Source organism: Microtus oregoni, unplaced genomic scaffold (genome assembly GCF_018167655.1).
Source record: "Microtus oregoni isolate MIOR12 unplaced genomic scaffold, Mior012 000004F_ref0000308, whole genome shotgun sequence".
NCBI lineage: Eukaryota > Metazoa > Chordata > Mammalia > Rodentia > Cricetidae > Microtus > Microtus oregoni.
Genome location: NW_024543063.1, coordinates 44,466,355 through 44,487,748, shown reverse-complemented (window position 1 = coordinate 44,487,748; position 21,394 = coordinate 44,466,355). Strand labels below are relative to the sequence as shown.

At 46.3% G+C, this 21,394-nt stretch overlaps 1 protein-coding gene across 1 annotated transcript in view; it reads right to left on the bottom strand.

Moving 5' to 3' along the window:
• Positions 1 to 21,394, bottom strand: part of Hydin (HYDIN axonemal central pair apparatus protein) — a 291,897-nt gene that overhangs the window by 96,934 nt on the left and 173,569 nt on the right. The window contains exons 27-37 of the mRNA XM_041650001.1: positions 20,962 to 21,099; positions 14,471 to 14,648; positions 12,242 to 12,369; positions 10,085 to 10,215; positions 9,519 to 9,655; positions 9,203 to 9,330; positions 8,785 to 8,976; positions 8,330 to 8,479; positions 5,975 to 6,214; positions 3,404 to 3,572; positions 616 to 789 (exon numbers count right to left, since the gene is read on the bottom strand). Of these exons, the coding sequence (XP_041505935.1) occupies positions 616 to 789; positions 3,404 to 3,572; positions 5,975 to 6,214; positions 8,330 to 8,479; positions 8,785 to 8,976; positions 9,203 to 9,330; positions 9,519 to 9,655; positions 10,085 to 10,215; positions 12,242 to 12,369; positions 14,471 to 14,648; positions 20,962 to 21,099 (1,765 nt within the window). The remainder of the gene's footprint in view (positions 1 to 615; positions 790 to 3,403; positions 3,573 to 5,974; positions 6,215 to 8,329; positions 8,480 to 8,784; positions 8,977 to 9,202; positions 9,331 to 9,518; positions 9,656 to 10,084; positions 10,216 to 12,241; positions 12,370 to 14,470; positions 14,649 to 20,961; positions 21,100 to 21,394) is intronic.

The window sequence follows — 21,394 nt, the reverse complement described above, 5'->3', positions numbered from 1 at the left end:
GAAAAATAAAAAGGATAGCAGTGTGGAGAGGAGTCTGGAGTTGGCTCTAGGGGGTCCAAGATACTTCAGAAGATGGGGGCAGAGCCACGATTGTGGAATGGGGAAAAAGTACCACAAAAGGTCAGGGACCACTCAGGCTGGGCTAACTACGAGGCGTGGCACTGGAACTCTGCCTTTATCGGGTTTGCCATTGTGTTCCCTGGCTTTAATTCAGATCTCAGGGAAAACTAAGGTCAGAAAATGGGTCCATGAAGCTGGGAGGTGAAGTCAAGGGTTCCTTAATGTTTTGATTGGAGGGACAGTTGGAAGAGAGCATTTCTTTAAACATTTCCCTTTGGGCTATAATGTTAGCGTTAAGGGATCAGATCTTCCTTAGTCTAGTTAAAATGCAAGTGACCGCAGCAAGAAGAGAATATCACGCGCTAAGCTGCTCCACAGGCCTCCATGTTCATAGTACAGTGTGAGTAGACGGGTCACCAGAGGGTACGCATGGTGGGTGGGAAGCCACTGCAGGAGGCCCAGAGCATCCCTTTGTATGGAGAAAGCTATCCAGAGATTGACCGTCCCTTTCATGTCTGCCTAGACAGAACTGCCCCTGCCGCAATGCTCGGTTACTTTGGAACGTTAGTTTCTCCAGGCTTTCTTCATCCTCGTCCTCATCTGGGTAGCTCTTGGACTCAGTCATAAGATGCCGCTCTTCTAGGTTGGATGTGACAGAGATCCCTCGGCTAAGTGATGTCCTCTTGGTGCTGGCGGAGGTTCCCTGGTCTGATGGCATCTCTTCTTCTTCTGTAGAGGAAGCAGAGGATGAAAACGCAGGGGAAGGAGCTGGGTGGGGAACAAGGGAGATGGGGAAAGAATGGCTGTGCTGGCCAGCACCCTGTACTCCCAACCCTAATGACCTAGAGCACAGTCAGATGGCTCCCTCTGCACATGCTTAGATACTGAAGGTATACATTTGCCCAGGAAACTCAGAGAATTCCTAAGAGTCCGAAGTTAAAAAATAATAAAGCCTGAGCTAGACACATGGTGACGGGGACTGAAGCTGGTTATATAACTGCCAGAGCAGGAGAGGCACTGCTCCACAGATTTTAATATTCAGGTTGTCAGGACTATGTGGAGACAGTTCTGTACAAAACATCCTGGAGCCTGCGTTCACCCTCAGCTTCTCACCAATGTTTCCCGTGTCATCGTTAAATGTGTCTGGCACCTGTCAGACCAGCACCCACCTTATTATCCCCTCTTCCACAGCATCTCAGTGGGTACAGCAGTCTGTGACCACACAAGGTGACCCCCTCTAACCTAGGGGCATTATCTGTTTTGTTTGGAATTGAGATGTGACTAGAGGTAGCTGCCCTCCCTGGGTCATGGTTAGAGAGGTCAGAGTCCACAGCATAGGAGCAGCGTGAGGCAGGGTTGGGAGAGGTATCAGTGAGCACTCAGCCTGGGTTCCCCCTGGACCCATCAGCCATGGTTCCAGATCATCTTCTGCTGGGACAAATGGAAAAACCAAGCTGATAACTTTGGTGTGTATGGACTTCAAGAGCAAACAAGGCTCTTGTCTGCCTCCACAAGGTCCTGTGAACACTGCAGGCTCAGGGTCTCCTGAGGCCACTGGACATCCCTCTGACTCGAAGCGTCTCCCTGATCATCTTCCTGACCATCAGCTCTCCAAAGGGAGGCTCCTTCTGCCATTTATCTACTTTGCAGCCCTTCAGCTTAGCCCTTGCAACACAGTGGGTAATCTCTGCATTTCTGCCTCCCTACATCCATACACCGAAGCCTTGGCCCTCAAGGTCTCAGGTGACTCTATTTGAAAATAAGCCCTTTAAGTAGGTAATTAAGGTTTCCAGGTCATCATATAGGTATGCCCTGATTTAGTGTGACTGGTTACAACAGTGAAGAGATTAGGACAGAGACCCACGGTGGGAAGGCACAGGAGGAAGAGAACTCTCCACAAGAAGAGATGGTTTTCAGAAGGTACCAACCCCAAAGATACGTTGATCAAGTGTATCTAGATCAACGTATCTAGAACTGTGAGAGCCACTTGCCCTGTAACATTTGTACAAACAACTCCAACAAGTTATTGTTGCTGAACACTGGTCAGAACGCTGAATATGGAGGCAGTCTTTCCTGCAAGTCAAGTGAACAGTCTCTGACTGATTTTCTTTGAGAGACCATGAGGCAGGAGGAGAGGATTCCATCCGGACCATCAGGTCATGTCTCACATGCTACACCTTGTTGAGCATGTCATGTACTGGCTGCTGTCCCATGTACTAGGTTTAAAAGAAAAAGGCTATACAAGGTGTGTGCGTGCGAGCACGTGTGTGTGTGTGTGTGTGTGTGTACACGCAGAGGTCAGAGTACAACCTTGGGTGTGGTCTTTACCCCCCACTTTTGTTTGAGACAGGGTTTCTCAAACACCGCTGAGTATGTTAGACTAGCCGACCTGAGTATACCCAGATGAGCTTCCTGGTCAGCCCGCCTCCCATCTCATCATAAGAGCTCTGGGGTTGCAGACAGGCATTACTGTATCTTGCTGCACATGGGTTCTGGGGACCTGGCTCTCATGCTCCTTGGCAAGCACCTTATCCACCGAGCTGTCTCCTCAACGCCTGTCTCGTGGAAGACGCAGGTGTGAAGAGCAGAGCTACACATAGAGGACTGTTAGCGCAGAAGAGAGTGAAATGGGCTAGGGATGTTTCCAGCATGAGGGACAGAGAAGCAGAAAGGAGAGGGCACGGTGTCACCAGTCATTTGGTCCTACAATGACTACAAATAAAGGGGGCTGTTCTGCTCAAGAACACAGAGAGGCCCTGGGGAAGGGATACGATATACAGGGGAGCTGGACCACAGGACTCGATGGTGCAACAGCAGGGATGCTCATGATGGGTCCTGAGGACCACAGGAGGGCTGTCCTTTTTCCAATGCAAGTTCCCTTGGCCCTGGCCACTTGAATAAGTTAGGGCATCAATTCCCACCTGTGGGAGACATATTATCTAGGCACGGCCACAGGAAGCAATGGTGCACAGTGATTGCTGTCAGTTACACACAGGAGGATTTGGACTGCGATCTTGATTCTTCTATACACAGCTGTGTACTTGACTCTCTTTGTTTCAGTTTCTGTGTGAATCCCTGGGCTCAGCCCCCAGCACATACTCTTCTATCTATAGTCACTGGTTTTAAGTCTCAGTATCCCCAGACTCTAGTGACAGCAGACTGTGCCAGCTCTGTATCCTTAACACAAAGACCACACAACCTATTTGGTAATAGTCTTAAACGGGATACGGCAGGCACCTGGTACCTGGCAGATACTCAGTAGCTGGCCGGTCTCACGGTAGGGGTAATTCAAAGGGAATGGAACAACAGTCAGAGCCCAAGGTACTTCATGCTGGCTTCTCACCATTCTCCTGTGACATATTCTCCATGTATTTCGCCTTCATCTGCTCCTCTTTTGATTTCTTCATCTCCCTAAAGTAATCGTAGACCTCCTGGGGCAGCTTTTCCCCTGGGTTCCGGGGAGGCAGCAGCAGGGTGTTGTAGGAATCATAGCCCTTCAGCTGTCGCAAGATCTGCTCAAGGGGAGAATGAAAACTACCGTTGGCCTCATTGGAGGTTTGCTCTTGCTCACTGGCCTCATCAAAGCCCTGCTCCTACCAGAGGCTGAGATCAACAGAGATGATTCGTGGGTTTCACATGGTGGGGCCCTCTCAGAGGTCTAAAGGTAGCGCCCCACCCTGAACTTACAGGGATTCAAAATATTTATTTTGTTTCACACACACCCAAGCATTTCACACGTGGGAGACAAAGTTCTTCTTCCTTTCAGAATAGCACACACACATTTTTTCCCCTAATAACTAACATACTATTATCCACTCTGAGTGGGTCATTCTCAAAAAGTGCAGTCACACGTCCCCCAATGAAAGGGATGTGTTCTGAAACACGAGAAACACATTATTAGGGGAATTTGTCATTGTTCTAAAACCCGATGCCTCTGATGTCTGAAATGTCACTCTATTCTGTGATTTTGTACAGGGCAACATTCTTTACAATATTGCACTTGGTGAGGTGTTTTCTCATAAGTAGAGAATACAGAGAAAATAGGTAAAATGACAGATGTGTGTGTGTGTGTGTGTGTGTGTGTGTGTGTGTGTTAGGGCTTCTGGATAAAGTAAAGCATTTAAATTTGAGATAAATCATATAATTTTTAGTGTATACTATTTTGGCACAATTATACTATGTTTTTATGTATCTAAACATTAAATATAATTGCAGATTTTCACGGTAAGTCTGGCAACCCTAGAGTGTATGTAAAAGGCAATGAAATAAATTCATAAGAGGCATATACATCTGCAAGATGCCTTACTAACGTGACTCTCTGTTTTGTTACATGAGCCTTTTCCATGATTACTACTTTCAGTTGTTTCAATCATCCATAAATTAAGAAAAAGGAAGATTCAGAGAGAGGAGAGAAGGAGGGAGAGACAGACCTACACAGAGAAAAAGAGACACACAGAGAGAAAGACAAAGAGAAAGAGAGAACACTGGATTTCTCACTAGGTCCTGGAGGCTAAAAGGAAGAGTCATAGTTTTTAAGGGCTCGATGAACCATTGGTCCAGAATTCTATAGTCAGAAAAAAATACATTCTCAAGAATGAGGGAGGAAATGGAGACATTCTTAGATGAAGAAAAATGAAAAAATTCACCAGCAAACCTACCCTAACTGATAACTAACAGAGTTATGGGTTATAAATTTCAATGACAGAATATAGGAAATGCCAAATGAAACTTATTATTCTGTGTGCTGACCAAAATCTAATAGTAACAAGAAGAACTAATAACAGATCTTTCGATGGGAATGAAATAGTAAAAAGAAGTCTTGGAATATCAGAAAGAAAATGACGAATAATGGGAAAAAAGGATAAATGCTTCTCCTTCTGTGTGGGTTTCTAACAAAAATTATGTTGTCTTCTATAAGGAGATATTCAAGACAGTTATATTAAAATGAGGAGGGTGAACCCCAATTGGTCATGAGTAGTTACATAGACAAAATATAATGTGTGTAGCAATAACTAAAGAAGCAAGATAAAAGATAATACTCAAAATGCTCTGGGAAAATTGAGATGGAATGCTAAACAACATGGGAAGTACCAATAGGAAGGCAGCACAAGTATACAGAGGACAAAAACAAAAACAACAAAGCAAAATGGCAGATGTAAGCCCTAATACATCAGTAGCTACATTAACTGTAAATGGTGCACAAATGCAAACTAAGGGCAGAGATTGACATTAAAATTATTGGTGCATATGTCTTCGTGTGTGTGCGCGTGCATGTGTGTGTGTGTGTGTATACAGGGTATAGGTCGATGCTCACTGTCTTCCTCAATCACTCTCTACCTTTTTTTTTTGCAGGGGGGGGGGCTCAGGGTCTTTCACAGAATCTGAAGTTTAGCAATTCAGCTAGCCTGATGGAGTCTAGGGACTTCTCCAGGTGCCCCACCTGTCTCTGCCTTCCCAGGCTAGGCTCATAGGGGAGCATCACTGTGCCTGGCTTTTTCACATGGATGCTGGGGGTTGAACTCACTCAGGTTCTCACACTTCAAGAAAGGAACTTTACTGACTAAGCTATCTCCCCAGTCCATATTTTTTAAGTGTCCCAATTAAAAGAAGCCTAAAGGAAAGTTATTTCAGAAATAATGGCAAGTTGTTACATGTAGTTCTTTACTGTGCAAATACTGACCACAAACACACATTGGCTTTTTAATTTGCTTAAAGACGCACACGGGAATTACAAAAACGTAGTAAATTCTCATGGGGAGAGAAGCAGGTGGAGAAAGTCTACAGATAAGGAATTGGTAAGCTGGCAAGGAAAGGGGGAGGGAGGCCAGAGGGAAGGCACTGTGGACATAAGGACACAGGCCAGGGGTGGGGCCTGCCACGTTAGCGGGGGTGTTTGGTTTGGGTCTCTGCTCACCTTCTCCTCTAAGAGATACTGCTGGTCAAATTCTAGGGAGTAAAACTCAATGGGGAAGTTGCAGGGGTTCCTCACAATCACCTCGGCCTCATCCCCTGATGCGAATGGCAGGAGGGGCCCCAGCTCCAGAACGGAAGGGCTGAATTCCAGCCGTGGCTCCAGACCTTGCCCCTGGGCCAGGAGCACGAGCCTCTGATTGCTCTGGCCAATGTGGAACAGCAGCGATTGGCTGTAGAACTTCTGGAAAACATGGAAACAACACACAATGCAAAACTGAGAACCACCAAGGGGACAAAGCTTCCTGCCTTCAGGTGAAAGGAGACACGTTTCCTACATAGCTGTGAAAGAGCAATCACCATAGTGGGGACTCTTGCGCGGTGTGTATAGAGCATGCTAGGCACTGTACGAGGGGCCTGATCGCCTAAGCAGGCCTGAGTGTCATCTTCACGGCTCTGAGTTTCCTGTATGGGTCCCACTCTCAGTCACTCTGGGCCCATGGGCAGCAGAGAGTGTAGTAGAAAATCAGGGAAGTAACAGCTTCTGGGACCACTGACTTCCACCAATAACTCTCAGGAACATGGCAAGCATCCCACCTCCCCTGCTCCATTGTGCTATTTCCCTCATTCGGAAGTGATAAGAATCCAGAACTAGGCCGAGGATAGCTCAATTCCTAGCACCACAGAGAAAAATAAAATCAAGCCCGAATCTTGAAAAACCCTTGTTCATCTTAAATCACTCTGAAGAGCTGCAGACATGTTACTGATTTTCTTCGGAAGCATGGGCAGATTAGATGTGTTAGTGCACACACTTGTAATCCAGCAGAGGCAGAAGTCAGAGCAAGTCTTAGGTCAGCCTGGTCTACTTAGCAAGTTCCAGGCCAGCCAGAGATACACAGTGGAACTCAGCAAAAAGCACAAAGAGGAGGAGAAGATGGAGAAGGGGGAGCAAGGGGAGGGGGGTGGAGGAGAAGATGAAGAAAGGGAAGGAGAGCGGATCAGGCAGGGAACAAGGGGTGGAGGAGGGACAGGAGGATGGAGAGAGGATCAGGCAGGGAAGAAGGGGGCAGAAAGAAGCTTCAGCATCAGCAGCATTATGGGTAGACTCTGATAGGTAGGAACACAAGCTTCAGTTTAGAATGAAATATGAGGTTATTTACTTTTCTACTTTCCCATTGCAGAATCTGAAGCATTTCTTCAAAGCTATTACCAGGAATATGGGAGTTAGCCATATATTGTATAAAATTTACATAGATTTTTCTTATGAAAGAATAGAATATATGAGGCATGGTGGTGCATGCCTGCAACTCCAGTACTTGTGAGGCCAAGGATCGGGAGTTTAAGGCTATCTTAGTGCTACTAGTGAGGTCCAGGCCATCCTGGGCTGCATAAAACCCTGTTTTTGAAACCAAAATCAAAAGGAAAACATCACTCAGATGTTTTTAGCTTTGAATAAAAATGGTCACGGTGAGATGTCTTGAGATCCTTTCCAGTTCTTGGGTTTTATTATTCTTGCCATGCGCTCCATTAGGAGTGACTTTGAACTCATGGCAATTACATAAGAGACATTTATCAGGCCGCGGGAGGCTTTCTGCCAGGAAGTACTGACTACCGTGGTGATGGCTGGTAGAAGTTAATAGTTCCTGCATCACTGATGATACACAGGGGAGCGTGCTGTGTGCTCCATTCAGTGTTGCTAATCTTCAGAATGACCCTACGAGCCCTGGCTGCGACTCTATGCTAGCTTATCAGAAATCCCAGTGTCCAGATGCTTTCAAATTCTGATCAGTAAGAAGGTAAGCACAGTGCATCTGGGCTCTGCTACCCGGTGTCCTAAGTGGAGTCTCGGCAAGGACTCCTGTAATGAAACACATTAATATTTTGGCAGTCGCAATGTTTGAAAACTAAGAAGGATAAAGAAAGACAAAAACAGTCATGTCAGATCAAATGAGGTTTTTCTATTGAGTAGGTTTTAATATGAAACTTATGAAATTGCAACCCCCACGTTTTGAGCTTATTGGATTTCTGAATTGCAATAAGGGAGGTTTGATATGGGAATATTATTGCTTTTTATGTTACCTATGAACAAGCTGAGACTTAGTCAGACAAGTGATTTGTTCCAAGATATACAGCCTGTAAAAACAGAGGCAGAATGCCACTGATACCGTGCCGCAGTGAAAGCTGGCATATCTCTCAGGGCTGCTGGGCCCAGCCCACCAGGCTGGCTACCCAGGAAGTAGGTGACCTTGAAGAGCATGCCATATGCAGAAAGGTATGAGTCTCAGGCAACCCTGGACTCTGACCTCAAAGTGACCCAGAAGGAAGATCTCTACAGAGGCTCATATGTTTTCAAGCTCACCTCTTCTTTGGGCATGAATTTCACTTGCACATTGGCCCTCTCGCCAGGGTCCAAGACTCCAGAAGTGGGTTGGATCTCAAAGATCCGAGTCTTTGGAATCATCTCCGCCTGTAGTTTCCGTCTCAAATACTTTGGCATGTGCTTATCCAGCTGGGTTATAAACATTAGACAGTTAGATCATTCATGTAGCAAACAGTTCTAGCCTACTCAGCACTCACAGAAGCTACATTTCCTGAGCGCTTCCCAGGCACCAGGGGATGTGTGCCAGAGGCAGAAGGGTGGTATGACATTACACCCAACGGCAAGGCCTGGGGACATCTTCCAGTACCAGGTTTAGGGACTGGGCAATGGCTAACACCGAGAGGCTTCCATAGGAAGTTAAAATGATAGGAGGAAAGGCCCAGAACTCCAGCTCTGGATACAGCAGAGGTGGAGAGAAGGGAAACCCAGTTTACCTTGTTAGTAGGCTGCGGGGTGTGGACAAACCAATCGCAAGGAACTTGAAGAGTGTTGGAAAGCTGAATGGTTTCCACCATGCACTGTCCACACTGGATTGTAGAAAATTCTATTTTGTTGCAAGACAGGCTCATACTTGGAATGGTCACAGTGGCTTGGAGGCAGAGGTGAATCGTTGGCCCTCCAGACACCTGGAAAGGGACAGAAAATTGTGGTTACCATGTGGCTTGGAGTTAGGAACAGCAGCAGCAGCAACAGCGACACAATTTCTCAGGCTGGAGATATAGCTCAGTGGTAGATATCTTGCCTAGCATGCTCAGAACCCAACTTTTGATCCCCAGGACTGCATAATCTTGGGTTTCTCAACAGGCGTGGCTGGGATCTGGAAGGTCATGTAGGCCCCGTGGTGCACCATACCTTGATGGGGAGAATGACTTCTTTGTTCCCCACAGGAATATTAGCCCCTTGTGGGTCGCATCTCACTTCAAATGTTTCTGTCTCACAGTAGGGCAGATTCTTTACACGGTCTAGCTCAGTGCTGAAGCCTAGATGGTGATGGAGGAAATTATTTTTCATGAGCAAAGAAAGCAGTGCAGAGAAGCTGCTCTCCATAGCAGGCCCTCTGGGACAGGCTGTCCAAACTATCACGGAATAGCCCAGAAACTCCTTCCGCTGAATGAACAGCAGGAACGCTGTTCTAGAAGGATGGGGCAAGCAGGCGGGCTCCTGGTACCTGTATCGTGAAGGACATGCTTTTCTGCATGGAAAGACACTGGAAAGTGACTGGTGTTGGTGATCTTGATGATGTGGGTTCGGACGTCACCAAGCACAATGTAGCCGAAGTCCAGGATGTACTCAGGTAGCTGGACTCTGAAACAGGTACGGGGCTGTCCTTACTAGTCACTTTCAAGCCTGGGAGGCCACTTTTCCCAAAAGGAGAGAGTGAGTTCTGTCCTTGTGAAGCTTTGTTTTCCAGAGTGGAGAATAGCTAAGGGCCACTAGCAGAGAGACTAGAACTCCATGCATCCTTCAGACGTCCACGCGTGTGCCTGGCCATTATCTGGCGACATGTTCAGTGTGGGTCCCCATGAGCCTGAAACGGGGGCCTGTCTATTGGATTTGACATTCTGGCTTTAAGACCCAGAATTGCCTGGTTGGCTTGATGCTAGGGATGGCAGCTAACACAAGGTGCATGGCTTTCAGTCCTAGGAGATCAATTAGCTTCTCAGGAGACAAGAAACACGGTTTGCCTCACCACACTTGGAAACAAAGGTAACCCAAACACAAACGGGCCCTCACCTGGCTATTTTGCGGCGACTCCGGTTGCTGAAGTAGGTGTCTGTGGTACTGGAGGAGATTGCCTTTTGGTGTTCCAGGGCATAGTCTTGGACTATAAGTCGCTCTACTTCCATCTGGAGATGAGCACTTACCTGGGGCAAGAGCAAGAGCAATCCAGAAGGTCGCTCTAGAATACGTAGTCTCTTTATTCGTTGTAGGCAAGAATTTTTCCCACAAAGGGAAAACTACTGATTTTATCCCTCCCATGTTCCAAATGGGTAGTAAATAAAGATTAGCTTCACAATGAATAAATTCTCATGCACTCACAAACGAGGAAAGGTCTTTAAAAAAACTGATTATTTTAAGATTTGTTTATGTATATGAGTATTTTGCCTACATATATTCATGTGTACCACATGTATGCCTGGTGTTCATGTAGTTCAGAAGAAAGCATCAGATCCCCTGGAACCGGAGACCGGGATGGTTGGAAGCTGAACTTGAATCCTCTGGAAGAGCAACAAGTGCACTTACCTGCTGAGCCATCTCTCTACCCCCAAACAGTAGAGTTTTAAAAAATGGGCTGGCCAGGTGGCTCAGCAGGTACAGAGGCATTCACTTGAGTATGATGACCTGAGGTGGAAGGAAGAACTAACTCCTAAAAGCTGTCCTCCGACTGTCTCACCTGTCTGTGGCACGCACCCAGACCCCTGGCAATTAAATATATAATAAATATTTTTAAAAATAAAAATGTCTTGGCAAAATTCCTCAAGTGCCACAGAACTACTGTGTGTTTTCTCTGCGTGGCTTCAGCTTCAATGGGCATTTTTATATTCCTATGCAAGGACGCTCTGCCCTCCGTTTCTCTTTAAAGTTTTACTTATATGAAGATGTGTATCCGTGGTTGTGTGCTTATGAACCCAGAGGTCCACAGCGGCCAGAGGCCTTGGCTCCCCGGGAATTAGAGTTACAGGTAGAGGGTTTCACATTTGGAACCCAGTGTTTAATGCAAACTCACAAGAGTTCTAGATGCTGAGAATAACGGTTGTAAGTGCTCCGCTGTGGGTGGGACAGCAATGTCACATCCCCTCACAAAGACCCAGGGGACATCTTGGAGGAGGGGGTTGAAAGAATGTAAGATCCAGAGGATGGGGAGGAGAGCTGTTACACACATGAACTCACAAGACCGCCATGAGGCCAAGTCAGTTAAAAATTCAAGCATGGAGTGGGGAGGGGTTCCCAAAGCCCCACCCCTCGCCGAGCAGCTAGTGGTAATTGGTGGCTGCTATTGGAGGGAGACTTTGCTTGGGGAGGGGTAGACGTTAGTAGGATGGTCATACCCCAGTAGACCATCTCATACATGTAAGCAGCTCTAATTGGACTTGGTTTTAAAAAGGGCAAGAAGTAGAGAGGGAGATGAGAGATCCCTTGGGGTGTTTCAACAGATGGGAGGTATATGGGGGAGCTGAAGGAGGGAGCGGGGAGATGCATATGTGACTCAGATACAGGGTAAATGTGTATGAAGTTTTCAAAAAATAAAAAGAAAGCAATTTTATGCTCAATAATGGACCATCTCGGCTCATTTCCCCCCCCCACTCTTCCTACCCAAACTTGTTTTTCCTTCTGAGTCCCCTCTCCTGACACTCCCTCTCTATGACGCATCCAAGAGAAACATCATCCCTACTTCAGTTCACACCCAATCTGTTCTGAGTGCTTGACCACTCTAGCTCTGAAACATTCCTCTCCTCACTCAATTCTCTCTTCCCTGACTGCCATCAGCACCGTCTGCACCCCTACCCCTTCTCACCTAGAAGCATCCCAACAGCTTTAAAAGCCCCTAGCCCTGCGTATCTGCTCTTACCCCATTAAGCCCTGTCCCCATAGCCCACGACACAGCTACAGGGATCTTACAGAGATGCAAGCCCAATTAACCACAGCACTTCTGGTTAAAACATTTCAGCGGTTCCTTCTTACCCCCAGGGAAAGTCCAAAGCTCTTACCGGTTCTCCAGACATCTGCTCACCTTGTTGGGCTCGGCTTGCCTTCTTCCCATGCGCCACATTTGCCTTGACTGTATGTCTTTCCACTCTGTTTCTGGGATGTCCCACGTTATCACCCCACCCCAATTTGCATGCACTCTCTTCCTCACAGACACTCTGTGCAGGGCGGAGCTGCTCTCACCTCTGTATTCTCCTCCTCAGTGTTGTCCTCAGAGATCATCTCATATTGATTGACAGACTCATATTTATTATACTCTTTCTCCATGTTCTTCTTCGCTTGTTCCAGGAAGCGTTCATACTTTTCATTACCTGTGGAGGGCGGAGGGGAGGGAATCAGCGTAATCAGAGATGCGCTCAGCCTCAAACCTAGCCTCACAGCTCAGGGGGAGCTGGGAAGGGAAGGGAACATTTTGACACTTCACCTGCCATATTTTCTCTACTTTGGAGGGACAGGTAATTTGTGAGTGAGCTGGATTTGTATCTGAGACCTCACTGAGTTTAATGACATGGCTCATAAAAACTACAAACTGGCCCTCAAAACTGTGAGATACCAACAGGCTCACCTGGAACGTTGCTCAGTTCTTACACTAAACCCTCTAGCCCTGGAGTCCCTTCCAATGCTGGACAAGCTGAGACGACTGGTCACTCTTTCAGGGGCTTTTGACACCCTAAGTCCCTCCCAGTTAACACAAAGGATATGTTGGGGTCAAGTTTCTTTAAATCTAAGAGAGCCACAACACCCTCACTGAAGGAGGGAGACAATTAGCACAGGGATTGCAGACACCTGGATTCAGTGAAAGTCACTGCAAACTCAAAACGCTGCACAGGTCAAAGTGGGTGAAGAAATGAAAAAGCCGATTGTGAAACTCTGGGGGACGATGAGACTGCAGTGGACACCGGGGCTTAAGCCCAAACGATGGGTGTGCAGATCTGGGTAACTGAAAAACCTTCCTGATAACCGCACCCTCTGTATTATGGCGCTGACGGGGAACCTGATTTTCAACTGTGAGGCAATGGTCTCCTGTGTCTGCAGGGTCCGGATCTACACATTCAAATACTTATGGCCAACACTGTTTGGACAAACAGTACATCTGTAGTGATGTTGGATAGGCTTTGTCTCATTATTATCTCCTGGCAATTGAGCAAGTCACCGTTAGACATTTCTACTGTATTAGGCCAGTGAGAGTCTACAGGTGGGTTGAAGTACATGGGCGGATGTGTGTAGGAGCCATGCAAACACCATACCATTTTTTTTTTTTTTGATTTTTCGAGACAAGGTTTCTATGTGGTTTTGGAGCCTGTCCTGGAACTAGCTCTTGTAGACCAGGCTGGTCTCGAACTCACAGAGATCCGCCTGCCTCTGCCTCCCGAGTGCTGGGATTAAAGGCGTGCGCCACCACCGCCCGGCAACACCATACCATTTTATGTGTGTGACTTGTGCATGTGTAATTTTGCCCCTGAAGCTAGTTCTGGCTGGATCCTGAGGACTGAGGGTGTGTGTGGAGCTGGTTACCTCTCTCTGGTTGAAGCTATAATATTGGAGTGTAGTGTGGTCTTAGCTTTACTAACATTTATGCTATATGAAATATAATACAACATACTATGAAAACATGTTTTTGGGGAGCTGATAATTATAATTTATTAGATGATCTGGAGCCAGTGAGTTTGTGACTTTAGAGAAGGCAGAGGAAGGCTGGGAAATGGGCTTCAGTCTGAAGCACTGTAGAGAAAGTGGACCCAAGGGAGGCAAAGAAGGAAGCCATGAAGAACAAGCAGGTTCTCTTGACTTTTGGTCCTGTCTTGGGTCAGGAAGAGCAGACTAAAAGAGCATCTCGGCCAAGTATTAGGACCTACCAAGGCAGGAGTACCAGCCTGGCACAGGAAGCTGGCTCTGGGGACCACATGGGGCCAGAAAAAGCACGAAGGCAAATAGCAAATAGTATGTAACTTCAGTGTCTAAGCGGGGCCCCTGCGTGAAGGTCTACAGGGTGTGGCTGCTTCCTGTGACGGTTCTGTTCTGGGAGTTCTACTACACCCGACAGTACCCAGACTCCAGCTCTGTCACCAAGATACAAAGCATGCTATTGGGACAGGAGACTGGGAGAGAAGTTTTGGCTGGAAGGGACACACACTGGTCCAAACCTCTCCATTTGATAGGGAGTTTAATGATGGCAAAACGGACCTGGAGTCTTAGTTTGCAATGGTCACAGCTTGAGTCGAATTTACTTCTTGTCCTCAACCCCTGGCAACTGAGGCACAACACAGAAGAGTACTGGAGAAGGTTTTGCAAGCAAATAAAATGACCAAACAAAGTGAGTAGCCGCGAGCCTTCAAAGATGCAGACAAAGGCAAAGAGAACACTGGTCGCTTTTGTCATCTGGGGGTACGCTACTGCAGTGGGTGACAGTACCTCGGAGGTTCCTGTGCAGATCAAGGCTGATTCGGGGAAAGATGCCCTCTCCGTACAGAGTGATATTTTCTGGGTCCAGGTGGGCGATCTGTATCTGGAAGCTTCTTTGGAAGACCTCAGGTATTCCAGGCAAGTAGTAAACTTTCAGCACCTGCTCCTTATTTGAGCGGATAAAACCCTACATGGCAGAGAGATCAGAGAGAGCTGGACAGTGTGCAACGGACTTACGCTCCCTGTGGATGGCTAGAAACACTACCCTCAAGATCAGTTCCCAAGGAGCTGTAGGAAAAATGACAAGAAAATACAGGGAAGTAGGCAGCAGAGGAACAGGCACTGCCCAAAAGAGGAACACAGGGGACATTTTAACAGAGTGTTAAAACAGAAACATTTTAATGGGTTGTTCCTTTCTTAATGTCTGGGTTTTGAGCTTTGTGTATTGTGTACACTGGTCCTCTGTGGGATGAGTCAGTAGCAGCGATGTTTTCCCACTCTGTGGGCTGACTGTTCAATTACTTCACATTTTCTCAGTACAGAAGCTTCTAACTTCCATAAAACACCTTTGTCCATTGATGACCTTATTCCCTGTGCTTCTGGAGTCTTATTCGGAAAGCTCTCACCTGTGCTTACCTAGAGGTTGAAATATGCTTTTTTCCCCCTTTAGCAGTTTCGCTGGACCAGGCTGGTCTCGAACTCACAGAGCTCCACCTGCCTCTGCCTCCCAGTGCTGGGATTAAAAGTGCGCAGCACTGCCACACCCTACCAGACTAGCAATTAGATCCTGAGGTCTTTGCTCCATTAGATGTTGAATTTGGGAAGGGAGAGAGATGGGGACCTAGTTTCACTTTCCACCCAGGGAAACCCAGATTTCCCAGAACCAGCTGTTGAAGACAGTATCTGTCCTCTGATGTGTATTTTTGGCATTTCTACAACAACAACAACAACAACAACATCAGATAACTGGATGTGTGTGGTTTTATACTGTTTTATTTATTTATTTTTTGGTGCCAGTGCCCAGTTGCTTTTATCCCCTTGATTCTGCGGTGTAACTGGAAAGCAAGTGTGGTGGTATTACCTGCAGGATTCTTTTTGTTCCAGATTCAGACAGTGGAAGTCCTCACCTTTGTCAGCCATGAGGGAAATGCAAAGGAAGGCGACACTAAATTTGTCTTTTTAAAACACAAAGCTGGTAGAATGTATCAAGTTGGGTGAGAACGCGCACCACAGGCGATGCTTATGTGCCTCTTGTGGGACTTTGAGAGCAGTAAGCACACAGGGAAGGAAACCCTGAAGGCATCAGCACAGCAGTGTAGGAATGAAATCCCAGCACTCAGTGGACGCAGGAGGATTTTGTTTGAGGCCAGCCTGGGTTGCCTAGAGAGACCTTGTCTGAAGACTAAACCCAACACAAAGAAACAGAACAAAACATTTCATGTCATCACGTAAAGAAGACCATACCCTGGAGCGGACCATGGCACAAGGGACAGCTTGAGTTCTGAGGCGGAGGATGCTGCTTGAGAAAGTTTCAGAAAAACCTCATCAAGAGATTTGGCTACCAGCGTGTGGCTTCTGCTTTTGCTTTTAGGAGCAATTGTGCATAATGGGGAGTTTTCTGCTAATGCAGCCCCCGGGGAAATGGATTCACGTTCCTGGGATAAAACTCTGAAGACGGGGTCAAGGCCTGAAAGGTGAGTCACAGAAGGAAGGGTCTGCCTTTTGCCCCAAGGACTGTGGGATCAATAGGGTGGATTCTAAGAAATATCTTGCTCATTTCTGGACACCAGACGTCGTAGGTATACCTACTGTCCAATACTGGAGAAAATATAGAGGAAATAAGAACAATGTGGGCTGATGAAAAAAGAATGAGACCAGAACCTTCCTTCCTGGGAGCCTATGCAAAGAACAGGCTCCTGCTATAAAACTGAGGAACAGAAAAATGCTATAATCAGCTAATAAAATGCTTATTATATTTAGTAAATCTTGCATTTTAGAAAACATTAAACAATGCTACACATAACACAGGTAAGGTAAAAACAATTTCGGACTGTCTAACATAATGTAACCGCATGAGCTGCCAGTCTGGACACAGGCTGGAAAAACAGAAGGTCTATGCCTTGCAGACCCTGAGAAATTTGTCACTTCCTGATGTGACAGAGCTGTCTGAGATGTTGTTTCAGGTAAGACTGTCTGTTGTATACTTTGCTTTTCTACCTTGGACATTTAACCGAGAAGTAAAAACGAGATCTGGGGCCCTGATGCTTGCCAAATGACTTATGTAGTCAACATGCTATATAAATAAAGTCTCTTTGATTAAGAGAAAGCTGCTGAACCCTCAGATGTGCGCTTGTCCATTTCTTCCCCTGCCAACTCCACACCTCCTCTTTGGGACCCGAACCCCGCTGAAGCTGGACTTTGGCAATATACCTAGCAATTTCATTTTTGGCAGAAGTCCCTAGGAAAACATCTGTTTACCTTTGGGTCAGGAGATATGTATGGGGAAATTCATGGTAGGATTGTTTCTAATGAGAAACTTCTGGCTAACTCACCTTCTATAATTAAATGTGGTTTCAATGGAAGACGGGAAATTTCAATATGACTAGGAAAGGAATACTATTCTGCAGTGAAAATAAGTGAACTATAGCTATGATGCGACAATATGGGTGATTCTTAAAAATCATAAAGCTTGGCAAAAAAGGCAAGTTGTCATGGATTACATCTAATTGCACCACTTAAATCATTTTATTTTATGTACACAATGGTTCTGTGGACCATATGGATGTCTGGTGCCTGTGGAGGTCAGAAGAGATTATTAGATTCCTTGGAATAGAGTTACAGACGGTTGTAGATGCTGGCCCTTGAAATTAGATCCCCCGAAAGAGCAGTCAATGCTCTTAACCACTGTGCCATCTGCCTAGCCACAACTAGGCCAGTTTTAAATAAAGCTTGCGAAAAAAGCAAAGTTCTTTTGGAACCTCAACTGGGAAAGTAATACTGGCCAAATTCTAGTTAAGGAAGTATCTATGATTGAGTATGATTTGTATCTTCATAGTTTTTGAATTCTCTCTGAGTGTGTGTGTGTGTGTGTGTGTGTGTGTGCAAGGAGGAGGACAACCTTGGGTGCCATTCCTCAGAGCGTGATGTTGGCTTTTGATGTAGAGTCTTTCATTTGCATGGAATTCATCATAGCTAAGATGGCTGCCAGGGAGCCCTAGGGATCTGCCCGTCTCCACTTCCCCAGAGCTGGGATCACAGCTGTGCCCCACCATGCCTGCCTCCCTTGCCCACTTTTTAATATCTTAGGAGTAATACATATTCTTTGAGGAAAAACTATTGAATGAGGGTAAGAAAAAATAAGCCACAACATAAATAATCATAAAACAATGACATATTGACTATTAACATGTTGACATATGCTGAGCTATAATTTATTTAATGCACATGTGCTGGGGACACTCTAACCCTAGCAAAGTCAATAAACTTATCTCACATCCCCAAACTGAGAGTGACGCTTGCCTGTCACCATTCCTGCGAGAAGCCATTGCTCTTTCTCTCCACTCTCAGGCTTCCTTATATGCTGTGTTTTTGATGCTCACTCCTGAATTTCACAAGACCCTCACCCTCATGAATCACGGTGTGAGGTTACACACATGTGGTGTGTGTGTGCACTGCACAGTCCAGCTGCAAAGGGTGCCATGCTTGTGTTGGTAGGGTTTATCTTCAAAGCATCTTGCTCCCTTCTTCTCACTCCTCCCCTGGGAAGTCCACACAATTCTTCATTTCCCCGCAGAGCCATTTTTCCTGTGCTCACTGTTCTGGGAGGAGGGCAGTCTTAGCTTCTCTCTCCAAAGCTTAGCAATGCATTTTCCCAATAAGAACGGTTCTCATGCAGTACTGCTGGGCAGACGTCTCTCCGTTGCTATACACTGAATATGCATGGGCAATTATGCATTCTGCAAATATTTGTTTGCATGCTAAGAACTTGGCTTCATAATAGGACAGTTGGCATATTGCAAAGGGAAAACACGCAGAGAAAATCCCATTCAGAGAGAAAGAGAAGCCCTAGGTAAAAAAGGGGTTGTCACAGCAGCTTCAAGGCTCTGGACCCCAGAAAGGCCTCTTGCAAGGCTGACCCTTGATTAGCATCTGGGAGCCAAAGTTCTGGAAGGTTCTTGCCATTCTTTACCTTGACGCATCTGTGCAAATAGTACAGTTTATGTCACCTCCTTGCTTGATTTCTGAGGGAATTTTGCTATGTGACAGGCAGAAGCCCCCAGGTGACAAGCATCTCCAGTGAGTCCTTGGCAGCTCTCAAGCCATCACCACAGTTTATTACTGGGGGACTGTGATGATTAAGCTTTGTTGTCAACGTGACTGGCTTTAGGATCACCATGGAAACATCCATCTGTGCATCTGTGAAGGTATTTTCAGAATGGCTTAACTGAAGTTAGACACACCCGGAATGTGGGTGGCGCTGTCCCATGGGCTGGGGTCCGGGAGAGAATAAACATGAGGAAGCAAGCTTAACAAGTGGCATCCACCTCTCCTGATGCTTCCTGAGTGTGGACACTGTCGCCAGCACCTCGGGCTCCTGCTGCAATGTGGACAATCTGCAGGCCCCACATGGTGATGGCCTATACTCCTTCTCAAATAAGCCCTTCCTTCCTTCCTCTGCCCTTCCTTCCTCTGCCCTTCCTTCCTCCCACTAGCCCTCCTTTTCTTCTCCCCTCCCAATTCATTGCTTTTTTTTTTTTGGTCTGGTATTTTGTCACAGAAATGAACAGAATAGCTAAGGCAGGGACTTAGTGTCCCGTGGGGCTCCCTGGCGGGCATCCTCTCAGGTGTGCCTCGCTTTTGACTTTTTGTCTTTGGGCTTCATTCCTTTGCTGATTTCGCTTTGTGCCCTTCTGCTATAATAAATCATAGTTGTGAGAATGACTTATTGCTGAGTCCAAGGAATCTTCCTGGAGAAGAAGGCACATGTGGCATTTGAACAAGTTTGGCCAGCCTCTCAGAAAGCAATCAGTTGGCAAATTATCCCAGACGACAGAAAGGAAAGAAATGCTCACTTCTTACACCCAAGCTGGCCAGAGCACAAAGAAGGAGTTTATGGACCAATTGTCACTTGATAACAAAGGTGTGACGACAAGTGCTCTTAACCACTGAGCCATCTCTCCAGCCTGATTTCTTCCTGTTTAAAACTGTCATCTTCCAAAAACTTATGAGGTGAAGCTAATGGATATATATATAAACAGCCTTGCCTTTTCCACTGTTCTTTAATAAACAAAGGTCAGCCTTAGACTTGTGAAGTTAGGAAAAGGAATCACAGATGCCAATTCAGAAGAGCAGTTAAGGCTTATCAGGAGAAGAATGAAGGGAGTTGATTTAGCAGCTCCTAACCGGGGTTTGAAAGCCACAGCCATGACAATAGCATGGAGTCAACATATGGGTACACAGGTCAAAGGCCACAGGGGCTGGCGATGGACGTGGGTATGAACGACATGTCAGGGAGAACAGCATTCCTCGTCTCTGGATGATAAGATGGCACAGCGGCTAAGAGCACTTCGCTGTTGGAGGACCCGAGTCAGGTGCCTCCTAACCGCCAGTGACTCCAGTTTGAGGGATCTGACGTCCCTCTCTGGCCTCCTTGGGCACTCACCCACATAAATAAAAATAAAGCCCCCAAAAGACTATGAATAACTATAAATTAATAATATAGTTTTTTAAAAAATATTTTCTAGTGTTTTATAAAAATCATGTGTCATCTTCAGGAGGAGAAAAATTCAACAAAAGGTTTTAGAAACTGTGAGATCAATACAGTATCATCAGGAGCTACTTCCCTTTGCTTCGAAAGCCACAGTGACTCTTTCAAGGCTGTGGGTGTCTTCATACATGCAGAGGAAAAGTTGCTTTGGTACAGCTTGTATGGGGGAAGCCCCCAGGAACTGCAAGGACATTTGATCCTGGTGGGAAACACTCTCCCCACCATTGAAATAGTATCTCATCATACAGGGTGACCTTAAATGTAAGGGTCTCCTTCCTATGCCTCCAGAGTGCTGGGATTTTAAAGGTGTACCACATCCAACTAAAATCAATGATTATCATGGGGAAAATCCATAGGTTGTATCTAATCAGTTCACCATGCATCCATGGTACCTGGAAATGGGTAATGTAGGACTTGATAAATGTTTCTTTAATGAAGAATGTCCCTAAGTCTATCTTTCTATCAGTCTATCCATCAATCCGTCTATTGACGAGGTTCATATAACCAATGTTGGCATCAAACTTGCTAAGTAGTCAAGACTGGCCTCCATCAAACAACTGGTCCTCCCGATTCGCCCTCCTGAATGCTGGGATTACACATGTGCACCATCATAGTTGACTCCAAATTCTCAGTTCTAACTAAAAAAAGCCACACCTGCCGTACTAGCAGTAGTGCTCCCCCAGCCTGGGTGTGGCTTGTCTCTCTGGTGTGAGCCCTCTCAGTTCAGACTCACCGACAGAGGCAAGATAAGTGGTACTCCAGGGAGAAGATTCTTTGGCGAAGACCGGTAGTTAGTCAGAACCTTGAACTCAAAGCCAACTTTCCCAATATTTTTCAGTGTGATTTCGCGCTCCGTGACATGGTCAAACAGCTGAAGAGAGAACAGGAAGAAGGGCTGTTACCTGTCTGGGGCTTCTGCTCTTGCCCTGACAAAGGGGATGAGCACATGTGCCCCACAGACACTCCGTAAGATACTGGTCAGTTGGCTGGCCCACCCTATTGTCTGCCCTATCTATGGCCTGCGGGAGTGCATGACGGTCTGGCCCTGTGGAATGACATTTCCATAACTCGGGGCAACACAACAGCAGGATATCTGAGAGGAGCATCGGTGAGGGTCCAGTGACGATGGTATGTCAGAGGCCTTGAGCCAGACCAGTGACTCATTG